At 46.7% G+C, this 23,106-nt stretch overlaps 1 protein-coding gene across 3 annotated transcripts; it reads left to right on the top strand.

The window, feature by feature from the left end:
- The first annotated feature begins 629 nt into the window (after window positions 1–629).
- On the top strand, window positions 630–20,525 carry LOC100598768 (bcl-2-like protein 2). 3 transcript variants are annotated; one of them, XM_012497990.2, is made up of 7 exons: window positions 14,358–16,175; window positions 16,537–16,651; window positions 17,346–17,413; window positions 17,725–17,831; window positions 18,312–18,399; window positions 18,485–18,636; window positions 19,599–20,525. In XM_012497990.2, exons 1-7 carry the CDS (start codon window positions 15,825–15,827, stop codon window positions 19,636–19,638), a joined length of 921 nt encoding a protein of 306 aa, XP_012353444.2. In that variant the 5' UTR covers window positions 14,358–15,824; the 3' UTR covers window positions 19,639–20,525. The 3 variants fall into 3 exon arrangements, with proteins under 3 accessions (XP_003260693.1, XP_003260694.1, XP_012353444.2); XM_003260645.4 differs by lacking the exons at window positions 14,358–16,175; window positions 16,537–16,651; window positions 17,346–17,413; ... (2 more) ...; window positions 18,485–18,636; window positions 19,599–20,525 and adding exons at window positions 630–1,008; window positions 1,306–1,393; window positions 1,871–2,310; window positions 2,927–5,868; XM_003260646.4 differs by lacking the exons at window positions 14,358–16,175; window positions 16,537–16,651; window positions 17,346–17,413; ... (2 more) ...; window positions 18,485–18,636; window positions 19,599–20,525 and adding exons at window positions 630–1,061; window positions 1,306–1,393; window positions 1,871–2,310; window positions 2,927–5,868.
- Window positions 20,526–23,106: the final 2,581 nt, after the last annotated feature.

The raw sequence follows: 23,106 nt of genomic DNA, 5'->3' as shown, positions 1-23,106 counted from the left end.
GCCTTTGGTTGGGGTGCTCTTTAAATGGAGCTGAAGAAAGTGCCAGATCCAAGAGCCCAGGGGGCTGGCTGTGAGTGCCCTCATGTGGATCAGCTGTGGTCAGACTGCTTCATGCCTGTGACCTGCCCTGTATAAATATACTGCCATATATAAATAATGGACCCATATATATGTAATCTGGAAGGATAAACATCAAGCTTAACACTGGCAACCTGCAGGGAGGGAAGTGGAATTGGGTGTGTATGTGTGTGTGTGTTTGAGAACCTGTATTTTATTACTCCGCACCTCTTTGTTTGATTTTTTTCATAATGAGAATTAGTTTGTGTGTTGGGTAAAAAAAAGAAAAAGAAAAAAAAAACCCACTAAAATCAATCTGATTACAAAAGAAGATGAATTGAAGTACCGAAAGAAACTGCTTGTGATCCAAGTCCTGGCTCCTTGATGCCTGGCTGAAGCCCAGCCCACAAAGAGAACACTGGGTTAAAGGTCCTGGAGAAAAGATGGGAAAGGTTTGGTGTCTGTGTGGTGTCTGCTAGCCCCATAAGGGTAAGGCACCTGGTAGACGGTTCCCAGCTTAATGGGAACTGCTCCTGTTTTCCAGGCACACAATTCAGGGCTGGAAGAGTTCAACAAGTGCATGGAACATCGGAAACCTCCTGGAAATGCTAAATTTGCCCTGAGATGTCCCGAAGTCCGGCATATTTCTCTGGGCAGCCTAGAGGCTCAGGAGCCCAGCCCAGCCCAGCCCAGCCCACCGTGCCCTCTCAGCCAGCCCTTCTTTGCCTTCAGCCGCCCTCCCTCTTCCTGAGTAGTGGCCCTTTGCAGGCCTGCGTCCCAGCCCCGCCCCTCTCTCTGGACGCATCTCTGGGCCCCATCATCACCCGGCGCCGGTCCCTCCCTCTGCCCCCCCTTTCTCCTCCCTCCTTCCTTCCCTCCCTTCCTCCCTCTCTCCCTCCCTCCCAGCTCCTGCACCAGGAAACGGCCCGGATCCCGGCAGCGGCCTGACCCGTGAGATCCCTAACCTGGCAGGCGGGCGGGGTTGGAGACTGGCTGAGGTGGGGGTAAGGGAGGAGCTGGGCCTTTGGGCTGCACTAGGGGGAACTGGGAATAGAGATGGTGTCGGCAGGAAGCCCTTGGCCTTGGGTTTCCCGGGAGGACAGTCATTAAACATGGATTCGGCCACACAGCTGGTAGAGCGTTGGGGGCAGGGGCCTAGGCCCAGAGCTGCAACCCCAGCCCTTCCCAGGCCAGAACCTGATCCCTGGCCTTCCCCTCCTGGTTCTGATCTCCCCCTCCCCTTTCCAGGGCTCCACGCTGGCCGGGAGGATGAAAGGCCCCAGCTGGGGGCTCCTTGCCACCAGTGCTGTGTCTTAAGAGCTGCCATCCCGGCTGGGTGAGTGTCTCCTTCCTTTCTCTGTCTGGAGTAACCCATTGCATCTCCCACCTTTCTCTTCAGCCCATCTGCTCCCCCTCATCTTGTGTCTCTGCCAACATCTTTACTTCTTGCATTTGGGGAGGTCCTAAGCCCCTTCCTCTAGCCAAGAAGATGTGGACTAAGGAGATCCGGAGGCGGGGGTGTTGTAGGGGTGTCATAGTGCTGACGTCTTATTATGAAAAGAATCTTAAGTATTCTAAACAGAAAATTTACTTGTTTTACATTTAATTTGGCATATTAGGAATGTAATGGCCAGCCTCTCACAGCCTAGTCTCATATCATGACTTAATTCCCTTGTTCTTGCCTCTCCCTGTCCAGTGAGTCCTGAGCATTTCCTCTCTCCTCCTCATCTCACTGGGTTGGTCAAACCAGAAATGCTCCTTCTGATTCTCTCTCCATATATTCATGCCAGTCTTTCATCCTTGCCTCTTATAGCCGCCCGGATGGCGACCCCAGCCTCGGCCCCAGACACACGGGCTCTGGTGGCAGACTTTGTAGGTTATAAGCTGAGGCAGAAGGGTTATGTCTGTGGAGCTGGCCCCGGGGAGGGCCCAGCAGCTGACCCGCTGCACCAAGCCATGCGGGCAGCTGGAGATGAGTTCGAGACCCGCTTCCGGCGCACCTTCTCTGATCTGGCGGCTCAGCTGCATGTGACCCCAGGCTCAGCCCAACAACGCTTCACCCAGGTCTCCGATGAACTTTTTCAAGGGGGCCCCAACTGGGGCCGCCTTGTAGCCTTCTTTGTCTTTGGGGCTGCACTGTGTGCTGAGAGTGTCAACAAGGAGATGGAACCACTGGTGGGACAAGTGCAGGAGTGGATGGTGGCCTACTTGGAGACGCGGCTGGCTGACTGGATCCACAGCAGTGGGGGCTGGGTAAGAAGCTTCTCAATTGCCGCTCTGCACATCCCTCCGCAAAGCTGGTCTCCAGGGGGAAGATGGGGGCTCTGATTGGAGGCTGAGGCAGCTATGTTGGGAATGAGGTACGGGGCTGAGTCTCCCCGTCTGGGTGGAATTAGATTGAGAGATGCCTGGACTCTGCACTCCAGCGCTGCCATGCAGTCAACACTGGATGGGCTCATGGTCCCAAGCAGAGGACAGAATACACACCCAAGGAGTGCCTGCAGGGGAATGTTGTCAGGGACTTTTTACACCTGAGTCATGGTGTGGGTGGTGGGGAGGACCAGGGATGGGTCGTGGTCAGGCAAGCCTTGGCAAAGGATGCTAGTTCTGAGCAGAATTTTTCGCCAAGGAAAGGATGGAATTCATTGGAGGCAGAGTGGGCAAATGAACCAGTCTCTCAGGGTGGGGGTGCACCTGGGGGGATCAGAGGGGCTTGCAGCCAGAAGAGCTTTGGCCAGAGAGGAGCTGGGTATGGGGTAGTGCTCGCAGTGGATGGAACTGGAACTCTTCCTCTCCTCTTCTCTCCACTCTTTCCTCTCCTGATATCCCTTTCTCCTTCTTTCTCTCCTACTTCCCTTCTCTCCCACAGGCGGAGTTCACAGCTCTATACGGGGACGGGGCCCTGGAGGAGGCGCGGCGTCTGCGGGAGGGGAACTGGGCATCAGTGAGGACAGTGCTGACGGGGGCCGTGGCACTGGGGGCCCTGGTAACTGTAGGGGCCTTTTTTGCTAGCAAGTGAAAGTCCAGGGCCAGGTGGGGCTAGGTGTGGCTGGGGGCCAGGAGAGCAGGAACAGAACAGAGAAATGCCCTTGGAAGAAATGGAGTTGGTGGATGGGTGGGCATGGAACAGGATGGGCAGGGGAAGGGTAGTGTGTGAGGGAGCTGAGTAGGCCAGGCAGGCGATTGGAAGAGTGAGCAGGACACATAGGGGAGGAGAATGTTTTGGCAAGTTTAGGGGCGCAGGAGATGGAGTCGTTCCAGGGCTGGGGGAGGTGGGAGGGATCACGCCTATAGGTGTGGGCACATGAAACGACCTGGAACTTGGTTCGCAGCCCTGAGGAAGGTGGACTTACATAAGCAGCTGTATTCCATTAGATGAGTGGGATTTAGGGAACGCAGAAGGCACATCCCTTTGGAATGGAAGCTTAGGGGTTCTCAGGTGATAGGGAGAGGTGGCTGTAACAGTGGGCTGCTTGGACACGCGTGTGCATGTGCACGCATGCTGGTGTGCATGCTGGGCTGCCTGGCAAATCTGGTGGTGGTGGGATTCCTCAAGGAGAAAACATTCCCTCTTGCAATGGCAAGAACTAGGGGCAGTTCTCTGTCCCTCCTCCCAACCCCTCCTTTCCCCTGCCCTTGTCCTGATGCCTAAAGGCTTAGAGAGCAACATTGTATCCAGACCGAGGGCTCTGCTGCTTCTCTCCAGAAAGTAATTGGCAAGGCTTTGGAGAGAAGAGCAGTTCTGCAGCTGGCCTTGTTCCTTCATCATCCCTCTTCCTTGTGCATTATGCACTTGCTGCTGCCTCCCGGGCTCTGATAGAAGGGCAGGGCTGTTGAGCCTGGATGGATGGAGGCTTAGGTAGCTGGACCTGCCTGCCACCCTCCTCTCCCACTCAGGCACAATGGTGCCTAAAGTGTTTCCAATCTCTGGGACCTCTGTACCCAAACCGAAACTCTAAATTGGGGCCCTAACTAATTTTCCTTTTGAGGTTGTGGACATAAGTGCTGATCCAGAATGCAGTCTGGGTCCCACACTGTGTCTCAGTGAGACTGCTGATGCCTTGAGAGGACCATTTCAGCTCTGAATCCCATGGGTGTGAGGGTGATGGGTACTCCAGGACTGGCCTATGCTGTGTTGTGGGTTTTGGTTCGGCTTTATCAGGGGCCAGGCATATGAGTTCTACAGTACCTACCATGACCTAGAAGCATTTATGATTTATTTGAAGCCACACTGTTTGCATGGGTGTTACTTGTCTGTATCTCAGAGTCTGAGGATGTTAACTTTGGAACTCGCAGTCCTCTAGAACAGCTTCAGATTATGGCTTTTTCTTTTGAGGAAGAAATTATTCTCTCCAGATGCATGCCCTGAGCCAGACCTCACTGCTGCACTTTCCAAGGTGCTAAGATTGCTGCTCTCCAATGCTAACTTTCTGACACAGTGCTCTAGAACCCTGCCTGTGGTCCTGAGCACTGATCAGCTTAGCTAGACCATGGTTGACTCTTCTTGGAGATTTTCACTTGGTCCTAGAATGTGGCAAAGTAGTTGTGATCGCCAGAACGTGGGACCAAATTGGCCTCAGGTGTTGAGTCCAGACTTCTGCTTTTGTGAGAGGGCTGCACTTTTTAATGGTATTTCTAGGGGAGGTGGTAAGCTGCATGTGCCACTTGGTCTTGTTGTGAGTATGCTGACACCAGAAACTCAGAGCCAGCTTGTGGCAAGCAGTTGGGGTGGGGGGTCTCTGACTTGCTCAGGACAGACTAGGCCAGTGGTTTTCAAACTGCTTGGCAGAGCCCTGAAGTTTCCTAGGGGTTGCCTCAGGAGTCCTTGGGGAGATGAAGGGGGTGGGGAGCTGAGCAGGCTGGGCAATTTGCCCTCAAACAGAACAGCTCCCCTTGTAGTTGTCTCACCTATCGGGGTTCAGGGTAAGATTTTATTTGCATTAAGGGGTTTACTGCTGAAAAAAAGTTGGAAAACCACTGACTAGACCATCGGCTCCAAATTGGAGTCTGTGCTTCTTTCCTCAGGTTTGGAGCACACTCTTCACCCTACCCTCTACCACAGGACGCATATCCCTGTTAGCATTCCCTGGGACCTTTAGCCAAGAGGAGCTGCAGGGACCATGGCCAGGTTACCAAAATGCCCTGCTCTGAAGCCTTCACACCTGGGTGGAAAGAGAGGCTGTTTTCTGAAAGGGTAAAGGGCTTGGTCTGGATTCCCAGAAGCATAGCTTAGATGGGACCACAGTGGGCAATTTTGACCTGTCCTGCCCTTCTTAGCTTGAAGGGAAACCCCAGAGACTCTTCTGTCAGGGAAAACTAGGGACTCTCTTCTAGAGCCATATAGTTCCTTGGGATTAGCTCTTGGCCAAGAAGGCTGAGTATGGCTCCCAATTTTTAAATCCATTTCATTTTTTAAAAAATAAGGGAAATAAATATAATTGCCATTTTTCAAAGATTAAGTAGGAGGAGAGGGGTTTCTTGCTCTCCAGAGCCCAAAGGGACAAATAGGGACTTTGCTTAGTTAGGCCAAGGAAGGAGCGGAAGTAGGGCAACTTGGTCCTGCGATTATTAATCCCACTCCCCACTTATTCTAGGGCACACAAACACTATTTTACTTTTTTAAAATCATAAAACAGCAGAACAGATTTGGTTAGTTTAGAAGAAAAGAAAGCTCTATAAATATAAATCTATATTCCTGTATTTTTATTTAATAATTTATAAATACCAAGTTCATTTGACTTTTATTTTTGTGTAATATGTAATGGTCGTATTAAAAAAAATAAATAAAGCCCAGAAGTTTAATGAGAAGGACTGAACAGGGTTTGTGACTTCTACACTGTATAGCCTGGGGTCAGGACATTTCCTTGATCTAATCATCTCTTCATGACCTTGTTAAAGGCAAGAATTAGAATAACAGGGATTTGAGAAAGTGTTGGGATCATTAAAAAAAAAAGAGTCTTTCCCCCATCCTCACCCCACTCCTATACCAGCCAAATGGTCAAAGCCAAGAATTCCATCTATTTCAACCTGAGCCTCGGGAGGGTGTGTGTATACGGTACTCTGGGACTGCCACTAACAATAACCAAATGAAAAACAAAGAAAACCTACCAAAAATCTTTGTGTGGTAGTAATCAAGCCTCCAGTTGTGGTTCAGGCTCTAATCAGAAGTGTGTGATAATAATGAACATTTCTCCATGGTGCCTTGCTGCCCACCTCAGACTTAAAAATAGGTCTGGGCCAAGTGCGGTGGCTTACGCCTCTAATCCCAGCACTTTGTGGGGCTGAGGCGGGCAGATCACTTGAGGTCAGGAGTTCGAGACCAGCCTGGCCAATATGGGGAAACCCTGTCTCTACTAAAAATACAAAAATTAGCCGGGCATGGTGATGCGTGCCTGTAATCCCAGCTACTCAGGAGGCTGAGGCTTGAACCTAGAAGGTGGAGTTTGCAGTGAGCCGAGATGGAGCCACTGTACTCCAGCCTGGGTGACAGAGGGAGACTCTATCTCAAACAAACAAACAAAAAAAGCGGGGTGGAGTCTGGCAAAAATGGAGTCCTTGCTTCCTTTGCTGGTCCTGTGAGACATTTGGTTTCAGCCATTTTAATGCAAATTGATAAACTGGATGGAATTTCTAGGAATATTCAGCCCATCCTTCTCTACCTCTAGTCTTGGACCATATCAAAATCATGTCTAACAGAAACAGTGATCCTAATTTTAAATTTCAGGTGGGAATTTCTAGCCTTTCTGTAATCCAGTGCAATAGACTGGTACTTGGGTTTATGTGTTAAATTGCAAGAAATATAATTGTTTAGAGGAATCCAGCATTCTCTTTCTATTCTGTATACAAAAGTCTACAGGGGAAGCCATATTAAAATCAGAGAGTGAATATGCACTATGGGAAAGGAAATTAGATGTTCTTAATAGTTAATATCATCAAGTATGATAGCTGGTGCATTTATCTCCACTGCTGTGTGATTGATTTAATGATTGATTTACATTTGCCTAGTTCCAAAAAATATTTGCAACATCTTACTATAATAAACAAAATAATAGGAAAACATAAATTTTTTAAGTCAGGGTTGAATTTCAAGTCAAGGTTAAATAAAAAAAATAAGTAGGGGTAAAGGGAAAATTGAAATAAGATGGCAGCAAAAGGAAAATTGATGCACAGAAAAACATTCTATAAGTAGCATTTCCAAATACTAAAGCTAGGCTGTGAATTCAGCTGTGAGCTTCTTGGTGGCTAAAGCAAATTAAAATACAGAATGAAATTCACGTTCCTCTTAGGATTTATAAAAGCCTATCAGTTACTCAAGAGGGGCAAAAAAAATTTTGTGGCTTTTCTAAGAAGACGGTGATATAGTGGACACCACCTTCTGTGACATCTAAAAGCAAATATGATGTTGAGTTTTGACCACTGTTTCTTCTAAAAACACCAAATGGAGATTCAGAAGGTCCTAAGGGAGAAATAACACTGGTGGAGAACTATATGAAGGAAATACAATCCATCTATCGCTTTAGATAGCCCAAAATTTAATCCTATATTAAACCAAATCATCATAGAGCAGCATATTTGGGCTAAATTGTGATGAGCCTAATAGAACACACTTAGGACCTTCTAATAGATTCAGAATCTAAGTGTGTTAGGACAAATGACACCTTCAATAAAGTTGGGCAACACTTAGTTACAATTATTAGTAAATGGATAGATTGTAGATATTCTGTGTTGTTACTTTTTAAAATTTTTATTTATTTATTTATTTTGAGACGGAATCTCGCTCTGTCGCCCAGGCTGGAGTGCAGTGGCGCGATCTTGGCTCACTGCAACCTCCACCTCCCGAGTTCACTCCATTCTCATGCCTCAGCCTCCCAAGTAGCTGGGACGACAGGCGCCCGCCACCACGCCCGGCTCATTTTTTGTATTTTTAGTAGAGACGGGGTTTCACCGTGTTAGCCAGGATGGTCACGATCTCCTGACCTCGTGATCCGCCCGCGTCGGCCTCCCAATGTGCTGGGATTACAGGCGTGAGCCACCGCGCCCGGCCCTCTGTGTTGTTACTTAATAGCAGACCCTTTGAAGACTTTAAAAGCTGCCTTAAGGCTGGGCGCGGTGGCTCATGCCTGTAATCCCAGCACTTTGGAAGGCCGAGGCGGGCGGATCACGAGGTCAGGAGATCGTGACCATCCTGGCTAACACAGTGCAACCCCGTCTCTACTAAAAATACAAAAATTAGTTGGGTGTGGTGGCGCAGTCCCTGTAGTCCCAGCTACTTGGGAGGCTGAGGCAGGAGAATCGATAGAACTCGGGAGATGGAGGTTGAAGGGAGCCAAGATGGCGCCACTGCACTCCAGCCTGGCGACAGAGTGAGACTCCGTCTCAAAAAAAAAAAAGCTGCCTTAAATGTAGATACAGGAGGAATACAGAAATAAATCGACTATTTTGAAACTCAGCAGAAAACACACCAAAATGAAATGCTGTGTAGTTTATTCAGTCAGTCATTTATGCAGCAAATATTCAAGCATCATCTGTGTGCTAAGCACAGTTACAGGCTCTGAGGTGGAGTGAACAGACAGATGCAAATCTCTGTTCTCATGTTGCTTATGTTCTAGTAAAAGAAACAGAAAACTTTAAAATTATATAATATGTGAGAAGGCGATGAATACCATAAAGAACAATAATTCATTGAGGGGAATGTGTGTGTATATATACACACATAAGAGTTCAATTTTAAATTGAGTGGTCAGAGAAGGCCTCATTTCTGAGGTGACTTTTGGGTAAAACTATGACAAACAAAATTGGAAAAATATATTTATTGACATCGGAAGATATTTGTCCTTTTTTTTAATTGGGTAAAAAAAGAAAATAGATTAGAAAATAATACATACAGTATGATCCCATTTTGCTAAAATATTTATATCTGTGTGCCTTGAGATATATTTGCATATTGAAACTTTCAGGAAGTATATATGCCAAAATATCATTAGTGATTGTCTCTGGATAGTGGGCTTTATGAGTGCTTTTATTTTGTTCTTTTTGCTGTCAGTATTTTCTGATTCTTTTGACAATGAACATATATTTCCAGATATTCCCAGTACAGTATATGAAAACAAGTTCTTTAGGTACAAAATTTTTAAAAAGTTAAAGAAGCATAGTGGAAATTAAGCAGCCCAACAGAGGGTCCTTCACATTTAAATGGCTACCCCACTTCCATGCAAAGGCAAACTTAGGGAGCCAAGGTAAGCAGGACCAGACCACATTAGAAGATTATTGAGGTCTGCTCCAAGATAGAGGTCAGTAAAGGAGAAAGGCTCCAAGGTTCTACATCAGCACTGTCCAATAGAAATATAATGCAAGCCACATGTAGTTTTACATTTTCTAGTAACCTCATTTAAAATGCAAAAAGAAATTATTAAGCTAATTTTAATATTTTATTTCGCCCAGTATATAAAAATATTATCATTTCAACATGGAATTAATATTAAACAGTTATTAATGAATTATGTCACATTCTGTTTTTCATACTAAGTCTTCAAAATTCAGTGTGTGTTCAACACTTCAGCACATCTCAAATTGGACTACTCATGTTTCAAGTGGTCAGTAGCCATGTGTGACTAGTGGCTATCATATTAAAGTGTAGCTCTAGATCATAGATCATTATTGTAGTCTGTAAAAATTTCAAAGTAGTTCCAGATCATAGAGCATTATTGTAGTCTGTAAAAATTTCAAGAAAGGAGATAAAAATAGGGATGAAACTACCAAGACGTCAAATATTTATGTTGTTTGGTGAGAAAACTTTTCTCTTCTGGGAAGAACTATGAATGCCCTCACCCATTTTTACTACTTAATTCTCCTTTTCTTAACTCCACTGAGCCATTCCCTTCTTCTTCTTCTTCTTCTTTTTTTTTTTTTTTTTTGAGATCGCCCAGGCTGGAGTGCAGTGGTGCAATCTCGGCTCACTGCAGTCTCCACCTCCCGGGTTCACTCCATTCTCCTGCCTCAGCCTTCCGAGTAGCTGGGACTACAGGCTCCGCCACCATGCCCTGCTAATTTTTTTGTATTTTTAGTAGAGAGGGGGTTTCACCGTGTTAGTCAAGATGGTCTCGATCTCCTGACCTCATGACCTGCCTGCCTCGGCCTCCCAAAGTGCTGGGATTACAGGTGTGAGCCACCGTGCCCGGCCTTTTTTTTTTTTAAATGAGATAGAGTCTCGCTGTGTCACCAGGCTGGAATGCAGTGGCGCAATCTCAGCTTACTGCAACCTCTGCATCCCGGGTTCAATCGATTCTCCTGCCTCAGCCTCCTGAGTAGCTGGGACTACAGGCACAGGTCACCACACCCAGCTAAGTTTTGTATTTTTAGTTGAGACAGGGTTTCACCATGTTGGCCAGGATGGTCTTGATCTCCTGACCTCGTGATCCACCCACCTCAGTCTCCCAAAGTGCTGGGATTACAGGCATGAGCCCCTGCACCCAGCCAATTCCCTTTTATTAATACATTTTCCCATCTTCTGGGGCACAGTATCATTGGAGTTTCACTTTTTCCAAAACTCCATGGTCCTTTGTTTGTAGGTTATTACCTAGAGAGAATTATAATGGGTGAATCTCACACCATTATATACCAAATATTTAAAAATTCATTCTCAGAGGAAAACTTATCTCTTTGATATTCTCTATGCATCAACAACAGGCAAGATAATAAATAGGAGTATTCATTCATTTATTTTTTTACTTTCTTTTAAAAAAAATAAGATTATTCATTACTGAAGATGACTCATTCAGTTATCATTTATTGAGCACAGAGTGATAGGCAAAGGGAACACAAATATAAGATGGTTCCCCGTCTTTTACAGTTTATAGACTAGCAGGGAAGGATCTTACTTTACAAGTCACCATTCAAAAAGCTTTTTTGTTTGTTTGTTTGTTTTTTGAGACAGTCCCACTCTGTTGCCCAGACTGGAGTGCAGTGGCGCAATCTCGGCTCACTGCAACCTCTGCCTCATGGGTTCAAGTGATTCTCGTGCCTCAGCCTGCTGAGTAGCTGGGATTACAGGTGCACGCCACCATGCCCAGCTAATTTTTGTATTTTTAATAGAGATGGGGTTTTGTCATGTTGGCCAGGCTGGTCTTCAACTCCTGACCTCAGGTGATTCACCCTCCTCGGCCTCGAAAAGTGCTGGGATTACAGGCATGAGTCATCGCACCTGTCCCTCAAATAGCCTTTTAAATATGTTTGCTTTTTTCTTTTTTTGAGACAGGGTCCTACTGTGTTGCTGAGGCTGGAGTATTGTGGCATGATCATAGCTCACTGCAGCCTGGAACTCCTGGGTTCAAGTGATCCTTCTGTCTCAGCCTCTGGATTAGCTGGGACTATGCCACCACACTCAGCCAAATGTATTTGTTTCTTTCATAAGGTAATTATGCCTATTAGAAGTTTGAAAGTTGGAGTGATTTTTTAAAAATAAATATGTAATGGGCGGGACGTGGTGTCTCATGCCTGTAATCCCAACACTTTGGGAGGCTGAGTTGGGCAGATGGCTTGAGCCCCAGGAGTTTGAGATAAGCCTAAGCAACATAGTGAGACCTTGTCTCTACAAAAATAGAAAAAATTAGGTGGGCATGGTGGTGCACGCCTGTAGTCCCAGCCACTTCAGAGGCTGAGGAGGGAGGATTGCTTGAGCCAGGAATTTGAGGGTGTGGTCGGCTGTGATCATGCCACTGTATGCCAGCCTGGGCGACAGAGACCCTGTCTCAAACAACAAAGTCAGCAAAATAAACAAGTAAATAAATAAATAATGACTGTGGAAAATTTGTAGAACATAGAAAATTATAAAGAATATGAATCATAATGCTGTCACCCAGAGACAACTACTATTTTGGCATACTTCTTTCCAGTATTTTTTTGTCTGCTTTTATGATCATACAATTTTGTATACGCAATTCTGCTTACCATTATATTGCAAGCATTTTTCCTTGATGTTAAAACGTTTCAAAGTCATAATGACTATATACAATTACATCTACTTGTGTACAATAATTTTAATGCCCACTTGGTCATTTATCTGTATTTTTTCACTTTGATAAAAATATTTATTCTGGCGGGCATTGTGGCTCACACCTGTAATCCCAGCACTTTGGGAGGCTGAGGTGGGCTGATCGCCTGAGTTCAGGAGTTCAAGACCACCGTGGGCAATATGGTAAAACCCCATCTCTACTAAAATACAAAAAATTAGCTGTGCATGGTAGTGGTGCGCCTGTAGTCCCAGCTACTCAGGAGGCTGAGGCACAAGGATCGCTTGAGCCCTGGAGGTGGAGGTTGCAGTGAGCTGAGATTACACCACTGCACTCCAGCTTGGGCTATGGAGTGAGACTCTGTCTCAAAAAAGCAAAACAAAAACAAACAAAAAATATTTATTCACAAATTGGATTACATTTTTAGAAGAGATAAGAAATAGGATTACTGGGTTAAGCATCTCAACTTTTTTTTTTTTTGGAGACAGAGTCTCTCTCTGTCACCCAGGCTGGAATATAGTGTCGCAATCTTGGCTCACTGCAACCTCCACCTCCCAGGTTCAAGCGTTTCTCCTGTCTCAGCCTCCTGACTAGCTGCGATTACAGGTGCCCACCACCACACCCAGTTAATTTTTGTACTTTCAGTAGAGACAGGGTTTCACCATTTTGGCCAGGCTGGTCTCGAACTCCTGACCTTAGGTGATTCACCCGCCTTGGCCTCCCAAAGTGCTGGGATTACAGGCCATGAGCCACCTTGCCTGGCCTTTTTTTTTTTTTTTTTGAGACAGGGTCTCACTCTGTTGCCAGCCTGGAGTGCACGTAGCACCATTATGGTTCACTGTAGCCTCAGCCTCCCAAGTAGCTGGGCGGGGACTACAGGCGCACGCCACTATGCCCAGCTAATTTTTGTATTTTTAGTGGAGAATGGGTTTTGCCATATTGCCCAGGCTGGTTTTGAACTCCTGGACTCAAGCAATCTGGCTCCCAAAGTGTTGTGAGCCACTCCGCCTGGTCTTAAGAATCTCACCATTTTAAAAGCTTTTGGTATATATTGCCAAAGAATAGAAAGATTGTACTGGTTCTTGCTCCTTTTTTCCTCCCATGCCTAAGTTTTTTAAAAAAATCAGATATAGTTGTAATTATATATTATGTACAACTTTACATTCTTCTTTGGCTTAGCAAAATTATTTTCGCATGTTTGTCATACTATGTAACCCTTTTAAGAGATGCATAATAATTTTTTTGGATATAATTATAGTTTGCTTAACTTTTATTGTTGGAATTTAGTCTTTCCATTTTTCACACATCATTTTTATGTATTAAAGCAGGACTTATAGTAGTTTTGATCTGAGCTTTGAAAGCTGGCTTTGAATTCCCTGCACATTATTATATATATTACATAATATATATTATGTATAGTATATATATAATTTTTATTTTTTCCTTTGAGACAGAGTCTTGCTGTTGCCCAGGCGATTCTCCTGCCTCAGCCTCCCGAGCAGCTGGGTTTACAGGCATGTACCACCATGCCCAGCTAATTTTTGTATTTTTAGTAGAGATGGGATTTCGCCATGTTGGCCAGGCTGGTCTGAAACTCCTGGGCTCAGGTGATCCTCCCGCCACAGCCTCCCAAAGAGCTGGGATAACAGGCGTGAGCCACCGCACCCAGCCAGCCCTGCACACTTCTAATTAGTCCAATGACTTAGGCAAGTTTCTTCATTTCATTAAGCCTTTTTCTTTTTCCCTAAAAAAGGTTATGGTTTTGGAAATACTTTCCCCATGGGGTTGTTGTGAGAGTCCAGTGAGATAATAAGGAGTGGTGCTTATTACAAAATCAAACGCTCAACAAAAATAGGATTCAAAGCCATTTTTAAAAATCACATTTCCTTTTGTTGGCTTGATTAAATTGAGTACCAATAAGATAAACAAATCTTGATTAGGTTAAGATTAGTATAAAAGACCTTTCTTCCAGGGTATTCAATCATTTAGAGCTTGTCTTCGGTGCTCAACTTTAGTTATCCCAGATCACTGAAGCTGAGATGGCTGATGAAGTAATTTGCAGTGAAATTTTAAGCGACTGTGACTCTGCTCCAAGTCCCCCAGATCTCGAGGTAAGGAATTGTGAGGAAAAAGTGGGGGTGAGGGGAATAGTGGGGTATAATGATTCACTTTTGATTTTTTGGTTTGCTAATGAGGATCTTCTCTTGTCCAAATCCCTCGGCCAACCATGTTTGTTTAACTTTTTGGTTGGGCTATATGTATCTTTCGAACTGTAGGTTAGTGTGCCCACAAAAATTTCTGTTGCAAACTTACACTGCCATTCCTTCCTTTTTAATAAATGTGTAGGACTGCTACCAAAATGTGGCAATCCTGCCTTCTAGGGCTAGGTCTCATTGGTACTTCAGGTGCAGCGGTGTAGTGGGAACCTGCCAGGAGAAATTCCTCTGGGATATTGGGGGCTTGAGGGCTGAAATGAAGGGTGGCACCCAGATCCCCAATCAATGCATGTTCAATCAACAAACATCTAACAGGACATTATGTGGTAGGCATATTGCCAGGCCGTGGAGATGCGAATATAAATAGGATCTGGCCCCTCATCTGCAGGCGCTCACAACCTAGTTAGGAAACAGCACAAAGCAATTAAGCGCGCCGTGGAGATAGGTCCACTTGTCCTGGGAAATGAGGGGAAGCTGGGGTTTGCAGTGGTTTGGTTGAAGGGGGACTACATGTTAGAGGCACAGACTGGGTGCAGGTACACCCAATGGAACGAGAAGGGTGGAAGGAAACAACATCCACAAAGTAACCACATGCTGGGATGTCGAAGGCCTTGATTTACGGTTTCGAGACTTTACCTCGCCAGCAAAGGGGGGCCAGTCTGTTAGCGGTGCAGATTGGAGGGGTGACATTGGAAGCTGTCCGGGGAAGAGAAGAAAATGGAACTAGGGAGCAGAAGGCCTACGCAAGAGGGCGGGACAGACAGGACTTGTGACTAGTAGCTCTGGAGTGAGGAATCCTCCCTGCTTTCTGGTGTGGGAGAGCTAGTGGATGATGATGCCAATAACCTGGATGGGGAAAGTAAGCTCCCTCCTGGAATGCTTCATTCACAACCTCCATTTTCAGCAACATCTCATCTACTGGTGCTTCCTGGTCAGGATACAAGTTTCCTGAAACTGCTGCTCTGTTTTGGGCCTCACCCGGCCAACAGCTCACTAGCTGGCAAGCAGTAGTATCAAGATGGCGGCCCCCTAAGGACTCGCTAGTCATGTGACCTCAGGTTTCCCAAGTTTGAAGCCCGGCAGTCCTTTCGGGGGCAAGGTTCACCTGTCACGAAACGAGTGTCACCCCTTCTAATCTCGCGAGCCAATCGGCATCTGAGACTGGGCCACTGCGGTGAGGCGATCGGAAGATTGGTCCTTTCCAGTCGCCTAGCTAGGGCCAATCACGGAGCGTCCTATACTTCGCGGGCCCGCCCGTAGGCCGGGGAGAAGCAGGAATAGCGTCACAGCGTGGCGGTATTATTACCTAAGGACTCGATAGGAGGTGGGACACGTGTTGATTGACGGGCAGATTTCCCCTACCGGGATTTGAGAATTTGGCGCAGTACCCCGCCTTAGAGGTGGGGTCTTATTTGATTGCCAAGTAATATTCCCCAATGGAGTACTAGCTCGTTGTGACGGGCAGGCAGCTTGACTAATGAGTCCTCGGCGTGGCCGGCGCAGCTCTCCAATCGCCGGGCGGCGGGCCCCAGTCTGAGCGGCGATGGCGGCGGCGGCGGCGGCGGCAGCAGCAGCGGGGGCTGCGGGCGGTCGGGGCTCCGGGCCGGGGCGGCGGCGCCATCTTGTGCCCGGGGCCGGTGGGGAGGCCGGGGAGGGGGCCCCGGGGGGCGCAGGGGACTACGGGAACGGCCTGGAGTCTGAGGAACTGGAGCCTGAGGAGCTGCTGCTGGAGCCCGAGCCGGAGCCCGAGCCCGAAGAGGAGCCGCCCCGGCCCCGCGCCCCCCCGGGAGCTCCGGGCCCTGGGCCTGGTTCGGGAGCCCCCGGCAGCCAAGAGGAGGAGGAGGAGCCGGGACTGGTCGAGGGTGACCCGGGGGACGGCGCCATTGAGGACCCGGTGAGGGAAGGAGGGCGAGCGAGCAGGCCGGCGGCTGGCCGGCCGGGTCACTGGAGGCCCAGAGCTCGGGCGAGCGGGTGGCAGGCGGGGGGGTGGGGTTGGGCGGGGAATAACGTGGCTGGGGCCGGGTCGGGCCGGGGATGGGTCAGCGATCACTACAAGGGGCCCGACTGGCTTGATTCGGGCGTCACGGGTGCCTAGTGTCGTTCTAGAGAGGGTAGCTTTTCTTTTATCACGACCCTCGCATGGGGCGAGGGAAATGGCCGAGCATGGCTGAGGCCGCGCTCTGGCCGAGAGCAGGGCACAGCCCCTGCGTTGGTTCCTCTTAAGCTCTCGTCCATACCCTCCCCACTTATATTAGGAGCTGGAAGCTATCAAAGCTCGAGTCAGGGAGATGGAGGAAGAAGCTGAGAAGCTAAAGGAGCTACAGAACGAGGTAGAGAAGCAGATGAATATGAGTCCACCTCCAGGCAATGGTGAGTAACTGGCGGTTGCACGCGGAGCCCGGGTTCTCAGGTTGGAAGGGTTGTGGGGAGGATGGGGAATGTGGGGTTAGACACTCGGCACCCTGGAGCTGCTTGACTGTGCCGCGGTCATAGTCCGTTGTGTGTTTCTGTGACCTTTGTAAGGCAGAACCTATATTTTGGTGGCGGTAGCCTTGTGCCTCCCTTTGTCCCTGTTATAATTGTGTTGCTCTTTGTTCTTAGTCTACGTCTATCCTTCTTTGTAGAGGTTGCGTGCTCGCATTTGACCTTCAAATCTAATAGTTTTTCCTCCAATTGGAGACGCTTTAGGATTCTAAGAGAAAGCAAGCTGCAGGGGGTTTCCCCTTTAATCTAGAAATGTGGAGTCTCAGCCCACTTAATTTTGCTCACTCTTAAAAGCATTTCAACCAAAACCATTCATTAGGGATTTGATTTGGAGGCAGGAGGGATTCCTATACTGTTTTAAGTGTGTATTAGTTTATTCTTTCAATTTATCGAATATTTAGTGAGTACCTGCTATGCACTAGGCACGATTCTAGGTTATGGGTACAGCAGGGAACAGCACAGACCAAAATCTTTGCCTTCACTGAGCTTATGGGGTATCCCTGGTGGTGGAAGTGCAATATATTGGTCAAGTAGAAAACAAGTGTGTGGTTTTTGTAAAAAAATTATTTTTTCCTGATAGCTGGCCCAGTGATCATGTCCATTGAGGAGAAGATGGAGGCTGATGCCCGTTCCATCTATGTTGGCAATGTATGTACTGGGGCTCTGATTGGGGTTGGGGGCAAGTTCTTCTTTTGGGGAATTATTTAATAGTCCTGAAAGGAACATCTCCGGGATAGGTGTGGTTTTGGGTGTGGAGGGAGTGTGGGAAGGAGGTTAAAGGTAATGGAATGATCAGTAATCAGCAAAGGCTCTGGGTTTGGAAGGAAAAGAGATTTATTCCTCAAATTACCAGATTTCATGTGCTTTGGTGTATAGATGGCCCAGACCAAAGGCTAGGGAGGGTTCCTGTTGAGACAGGAATTTGCCTGGTGCCTGTGAAATTTTTCTCCTCTCATCAGGTGGACTATGGTGCAACAGCAGAAGAGCTGGAAGCTCACTTTCATGGCTGTGGTTCAGTCAACCGTGTTACCATACTCTGTGACAAATTTAGTGGCCATCCCAAAGGGTAAGTAAAGGGGAGTAAGTTGAGATAATTTAAATTACAGTGTACAAATAGATAAATTATGTTTTATATTGAGCAGTAAGTTATTTGCTGTTAACACAGGTGATCTCTGTCATTTAAGATCATGGCATTAATGTTGATATAAGGATTTGCACCTACATGTCTTCAGAGGCCAGATAACAAAAATGAAGGCTAGTTGTGGGTGGGATCACTAACTAGAAGGGGAGGGGCAGCTTCTACTTGGCCTATTATGGCCATATGGAAATTCAGGCCCTGTGTGTCTTATTTTTACAAATTTCAAAGAGTAGCTGGAAATTTTAAAATTTAAATGATTTTTGAATGATTGAAATTTTCTATTTAGAAGAATTTTGACAAATAGAAAACGTAACGGCATTGTAGCCCAAAACGAAGCATGCCTGCAAGTTGAATTTGACCTGTGAGGTATTTGTAAACTCAGAGAGATACAATGACAATTCTTTTCAGGTTTGCATATATAGAGTTCTCAGACAAAGAGTCAGTGAGGACTTCCTTGGCCTTAGATGAGTCCCTGTTTAGAGGAAGGCAAATCAAGGTAAGCCTATGTCCATTGCTGTTCTGGTTCTGTATAAACTCTCTGGGTTGACTTTAAGGCTATCATTTGTTCATCTCTGACTCAGGTGATCCCAAAACGAACCAACAGACCAGGCATCAGCACAACAGACCGGGGTTTTCCACGAGCCCGCTACCGCGCCCGGACCACCAACTACAACAGTTCCCGCTCTCGATTCTACAGTGGTTTTAACAGCAGGCCCCGGGGTCGCGTCTACAGGTCAGGATAGATGGGCTGCTCCTCTTTCCCCCGCCTCCCATGAGCCCTGTATGCTTCCTTCTCTCTGGTCTGAGGAGCCTCCCTCCCCCCACCCCTCCCCGTGGTCTTCAGGAACTTTGTCTCCTGCCTGCGCAGGTTGAGGAAGGTAGTTGCAGGCCAGGCCAGAAGGCCAGCCTCATCATCTTTTCTGCAGTAGGAATTGGTGATAAGGGCTGCATCCCTCCCTTGGTTCAAAGAGGCTTCCACCCCCAGCCTTTTTTTTTCTTGGGAGTTGGTGGCATTTGAAGGTGTTTACAGACAAAACTGGGAGGAACAGGGCCTCCAGGCAGTGAAAGCACTGCTTGGACATTTGTTACTTTTTTCGGAGTTAGGGAGAGATTGAAGACTGAACCTCCCTTGGAAGAATACCAGAGGCTAGCTAGTTGATCCTCCCCAACAGCCTTGTGGGAGGATTTTGAGATATTTACTCTTTATTTGAGCCAGTCTTGCAAGATTAACTTCTCACTGGGCCTAGTGTGGTGCCCAGGTTTTTGCCTTGCTTCACTTCTGTCTCTTTACATTTAAATAGACAAGTTAGGCATAGAAACCTTGGCTTTTCATAAGCTCTACCTGCCTATCCCCAGGAGTTAGGGAGGATCTATTTGTGATCGCCTAGGGTTTAAGAGCTGTGGAGGACTGAAAACTGGATAAAAAGGGGGTCCTTTTTCTTGCCCCTGTCTCTCACTCAGATATGCTTCTTTTCCGCCACTGTTTGGCAGAGCTTTCTGTTAAGCCCCCCTCCCCCTGCCCCAGTTCTCCAGGTGTGTTACTATTTCTGGGATCATGGGGTCAGCTTTAGGACACTTGAAAACTTCTTTTCCCCCCTTCCCTTCACAGTAACTGGGGCAAGGGCCCACGGGGAGGGGCTTGTACTGAACTATCTAGTGATCACGTTAACACCTAACTCTCCTTCTTTCTTCCAGGGGCCGGGCTAGAGCGACATCATGGTATTCCCCTTACTAAAAAAAGTGTGTATTAGGAGGAGAGAGAGGAAAAAAAGAGGAAAGAAGGAAAAAAAAAAGAATTAAAAAAAAAAAAAAGAAAAACAGAAGATGACCTTGATGGAAAAAAAATATTTTTTAAAAAAAAGATATACTGTGGAAGGGGGGAGAATCCCATAACTAACTGCTGAGGAGGGACCTGCTTTGGGGAGTAGGGGAAGGCCCAGGGAGTGGGGCAGGGGGCTGCTTATTCACTCTGGGGATTCGCCATGGACACGTCTCAACTGCGCAAGCTGCTCCCCATGTTTCCCTGCCCCACTTCACCCCCTTGGGGGCTGCTCAAGGGTAGGTGGGCGTGGGTGGTAGGAGGTTTTTTTTTTACCCAGGGCTCTGGAAGGACACCAAACTGTTCTGCTTGTTACCTTCCCTCCGTCTTCTCGCCTTTCACAGTCCCCTCCTGCCTGCTCCTGTCCAGCCAGGTCTACCACCCACCCCCATCCCTCTTCTCCGGCTCCCTGCCCCTCCAGATTGCCTGGTGATCTATTTTGTTTCCTTTTGTGTTTCTTTTTCTGTTTTGAGTGTCTTTCTTTGCAGGTTTCTGTAGCCGGAAGATCTCCGTTCCGCTCCCAGCGGCTCCAGTGTAAATTCCCCTTCCCCCTGGGGAAATGCACTACCTTGTTTTGGGGGGTTTAGGGGTATTTTTGTTTTTCAGTTGTTTTGTTTTTTTTGTTTTTTTTTTTTTCCTTTGCCTTTTTTCCCTTTTATTTGGAGGGAATGGGAGGAAGTGGGAACAGGGAGGTGGGAGGTGGATTTTGTTTATTTTTTTAGCTCATTTCCAGGGGTGGGAATTTTTTTTTAATATGTGTCATGAATAAAGTTGTTTTTGAAAATAAAAATTGTTTGGCCTTTTGGGTGTAAGGATTATTTATCTTCCTATTCTCTCTTAGATCGCAGATGGCTATTCTGCTTTGTGGTAGAAGTACTGGTGTGGAAGGGAGGTTGCCACTTGTGAATTAAGGAGTAGGAGTTAAATTACAACTAGCAGGAACATTATGTGTTTAGTTGAGAATGATAGGTTTTCTGGATAACATGTAACCCTGATTGGCATTTGAGAGAGAAATAAGCCTGGGAAAGTAAAAGAATAGCTGAATTGGGCTGGGCGCGGTGGCTCACCGCTGTAATCCCCGGACTTTGGGAGGCTGAGGCGGGCAGATCACGAGGTCAGGAGATCGAGACCATCTTGGCTAACACGGTGAAACCCCGTCTGTACTAAAAATACAAAAAATTAGCCTGACAAGGTGGCGGGCACTTGTGGTCCCAGCTACTTGGGAGGCTGAGCCAGGAGAATGGCGTGAACCCAGGAAGCGGAGCTTGCAGTGAGCCAAGTTCACGCCACTGCACTCCAGCCTGGGCGACATAGCGAAACTTGTCTCAAAAAAAAAAAAAAGGAATAGCCCAATTACTGACCTAATGGAGCTTTTGTGTGCTCCTGATACAGCTTAACATGCAAATGAACTATCCATGCCAGCAGCCCTAGAGCTTTGGATTGGGATCTGGGTAACCCTGGCTTTGGGGTCTTGCTATGTTGACCAAGCAATCCTCTCATCTTAGCCTCCCAAAGTATTGGGATTACAGGTGTGAACCACTGCGCCCAGCTACCTTTTCTACCTCAAGGTGGGCCCAAGAAATGCAAAAGACAAAATACACTTAGCTGAGAGACAATTGGAAAGCTTGTTTTTCCAACCATCAGTAACCATTTAATGTGTCCAGCTAACTTAATTGGATCATTTTATTTTTTTGAGATGGTCTTGCTTCGTCACCCAGGCTGGAATGCAGTGGCTCACTGCAGCCTCAGCCTCCGGGGCTCAAGTGATCCTCCCACCTCAGTCTCCTACATAGCTATGACTATAGGTGCCTGCCACCGTACTTGGCTAATTTTTTGTAGAGACAGTTTTGCTATGTTGCCCAGTCTGTCCTGAACTCCTGAGCTCAAGCAATCCTCCTGGCTTGGCCTTCCTATAGGCACGAGCCAGAGCACCTGGCCAGGATTAGTTTATTAGGACTTCACAGCTGGCTTTCACTGTTTTCATATCTAAATTTTGTCTTGGGCATCCTAATTTCTCCATTTTTTTATTCCAGTGTCAAATTGGTCTTGAACACTACATTAGCCAGCTTGAGCCTTCAGACTTCGTTACTTATAGAATTTCTTAGTATTTCAACCTTACTATTTTTTCATTTACTTCTCAGGATGTTTTGTTCACAATTGCCTCTGACCTGGATGCTCTTCAAAAATATGTTAAAGAAATGGCTCTGTGGCTGGGCATGGTGGCTCATGCCTGCAATCTCAGCACTTTGGGAGGCAGAGGTGGGTGGATCACTTGAGGTCAGGAGTTTGAGACCAGCCTGGCCAACATGGTGAAACCCCGTCTCTACTAAAAATACAAAAACTAGCCAGGTGTGGTGGCATGCACCTGTAGTCCCAGCTACTGTGGAGGCTGAGGCAGGAGAATCGTTTGAACCTAGGAGGTGGAGATTGAGGTGAGCTGAGATTGAGCCACTGCACTTCCAGCCTGGGTGACAGAGCGAGATTCTGTCTCAAAACAAACAAAACAAAAAACTCTTTTATATCTGAAGCCTTAACCCACCTCTCAAATTGCAGTATTTTCTAAAATCTCATGTCAGCGTTATCCACCACATATTTTAGCATTTGGTCATTTATTCTACTTTCTGTTATGGGTTAGTTAGGCATTTGAGGTATATCTTTTCTCCTAACTAGATTCACCTAAAATAGTGCCTGGTGATCTCTGTGGCTTATGCAGAGGCTGATTAGTGAGGGTCTGGATAGTGTTCAATATATAAACTTTTTACTGGAAGAATGAAACAGCCTAAGTGACTTGTTGCTATTAATGCTGTGATGGTCTCATCTGTCCACCAGGGGGCACTAAATGGCTGGCTCTAAAAGATCCCTAAAAATTGTTGGGTCTTGGAGGGTGAATCATGTTTTGACCCTTCTCTGGTTTAGTTTTCCATGTTCAGTCAATTCTACTGTATCTTGTCTGTTCTCTCTATTCTTACTTTCACTGCTTGAGTAACTCCCCATCATCATTGCAGGGGTCCTGGCAGATGTATTGGCTTCAAACTTTTTTTTCGAAAGATAAAAATTCCTAAAAAAAAGTACTTTAAAAGATGGGGTCTTGCTATGTTGGCCAAGTTGGTCTTGAACTCTTGGCCTCAAGCAATCCTCCTGCCTCGGCCTCCCAAAGTGCTAGGTTTATAGGTGTAAGCCACCATGCTCAGCCTCCAAGCTTCTTATTGCCAAAAAAGACCTCTATGATGCCACCAATAAGTACAAAGTACAAACACAAGCATGGAACTACAACCTTTTTCAGTCTGATCCTGATTACATTTCCCTTCCAGATCCTGCCCTACATCTGATGTACTATGCATTCTAGTTGTTATTTATTTTCATGTATCGCTCATGCTGTTCCCT

This window comes from Nomascus leucogenys, chromosome 22a (genome assembly GCF_006542625.1).
Source record: "Nomascus leucogenys isolate Asia chromosome 22a, Asia_NLE_v1, whole genome shotgun sequence".
NCBI classification, from domain to species: domain Eukaryota; kingdom Metazoa; phylum Chordata; class Mammalia; order Primates; family Hylobatidae; genus Nomascus; species Nomascus leucogenys.
This window is presented reverse-complemented; position numbering and strand designations above follow the sequence as displayed.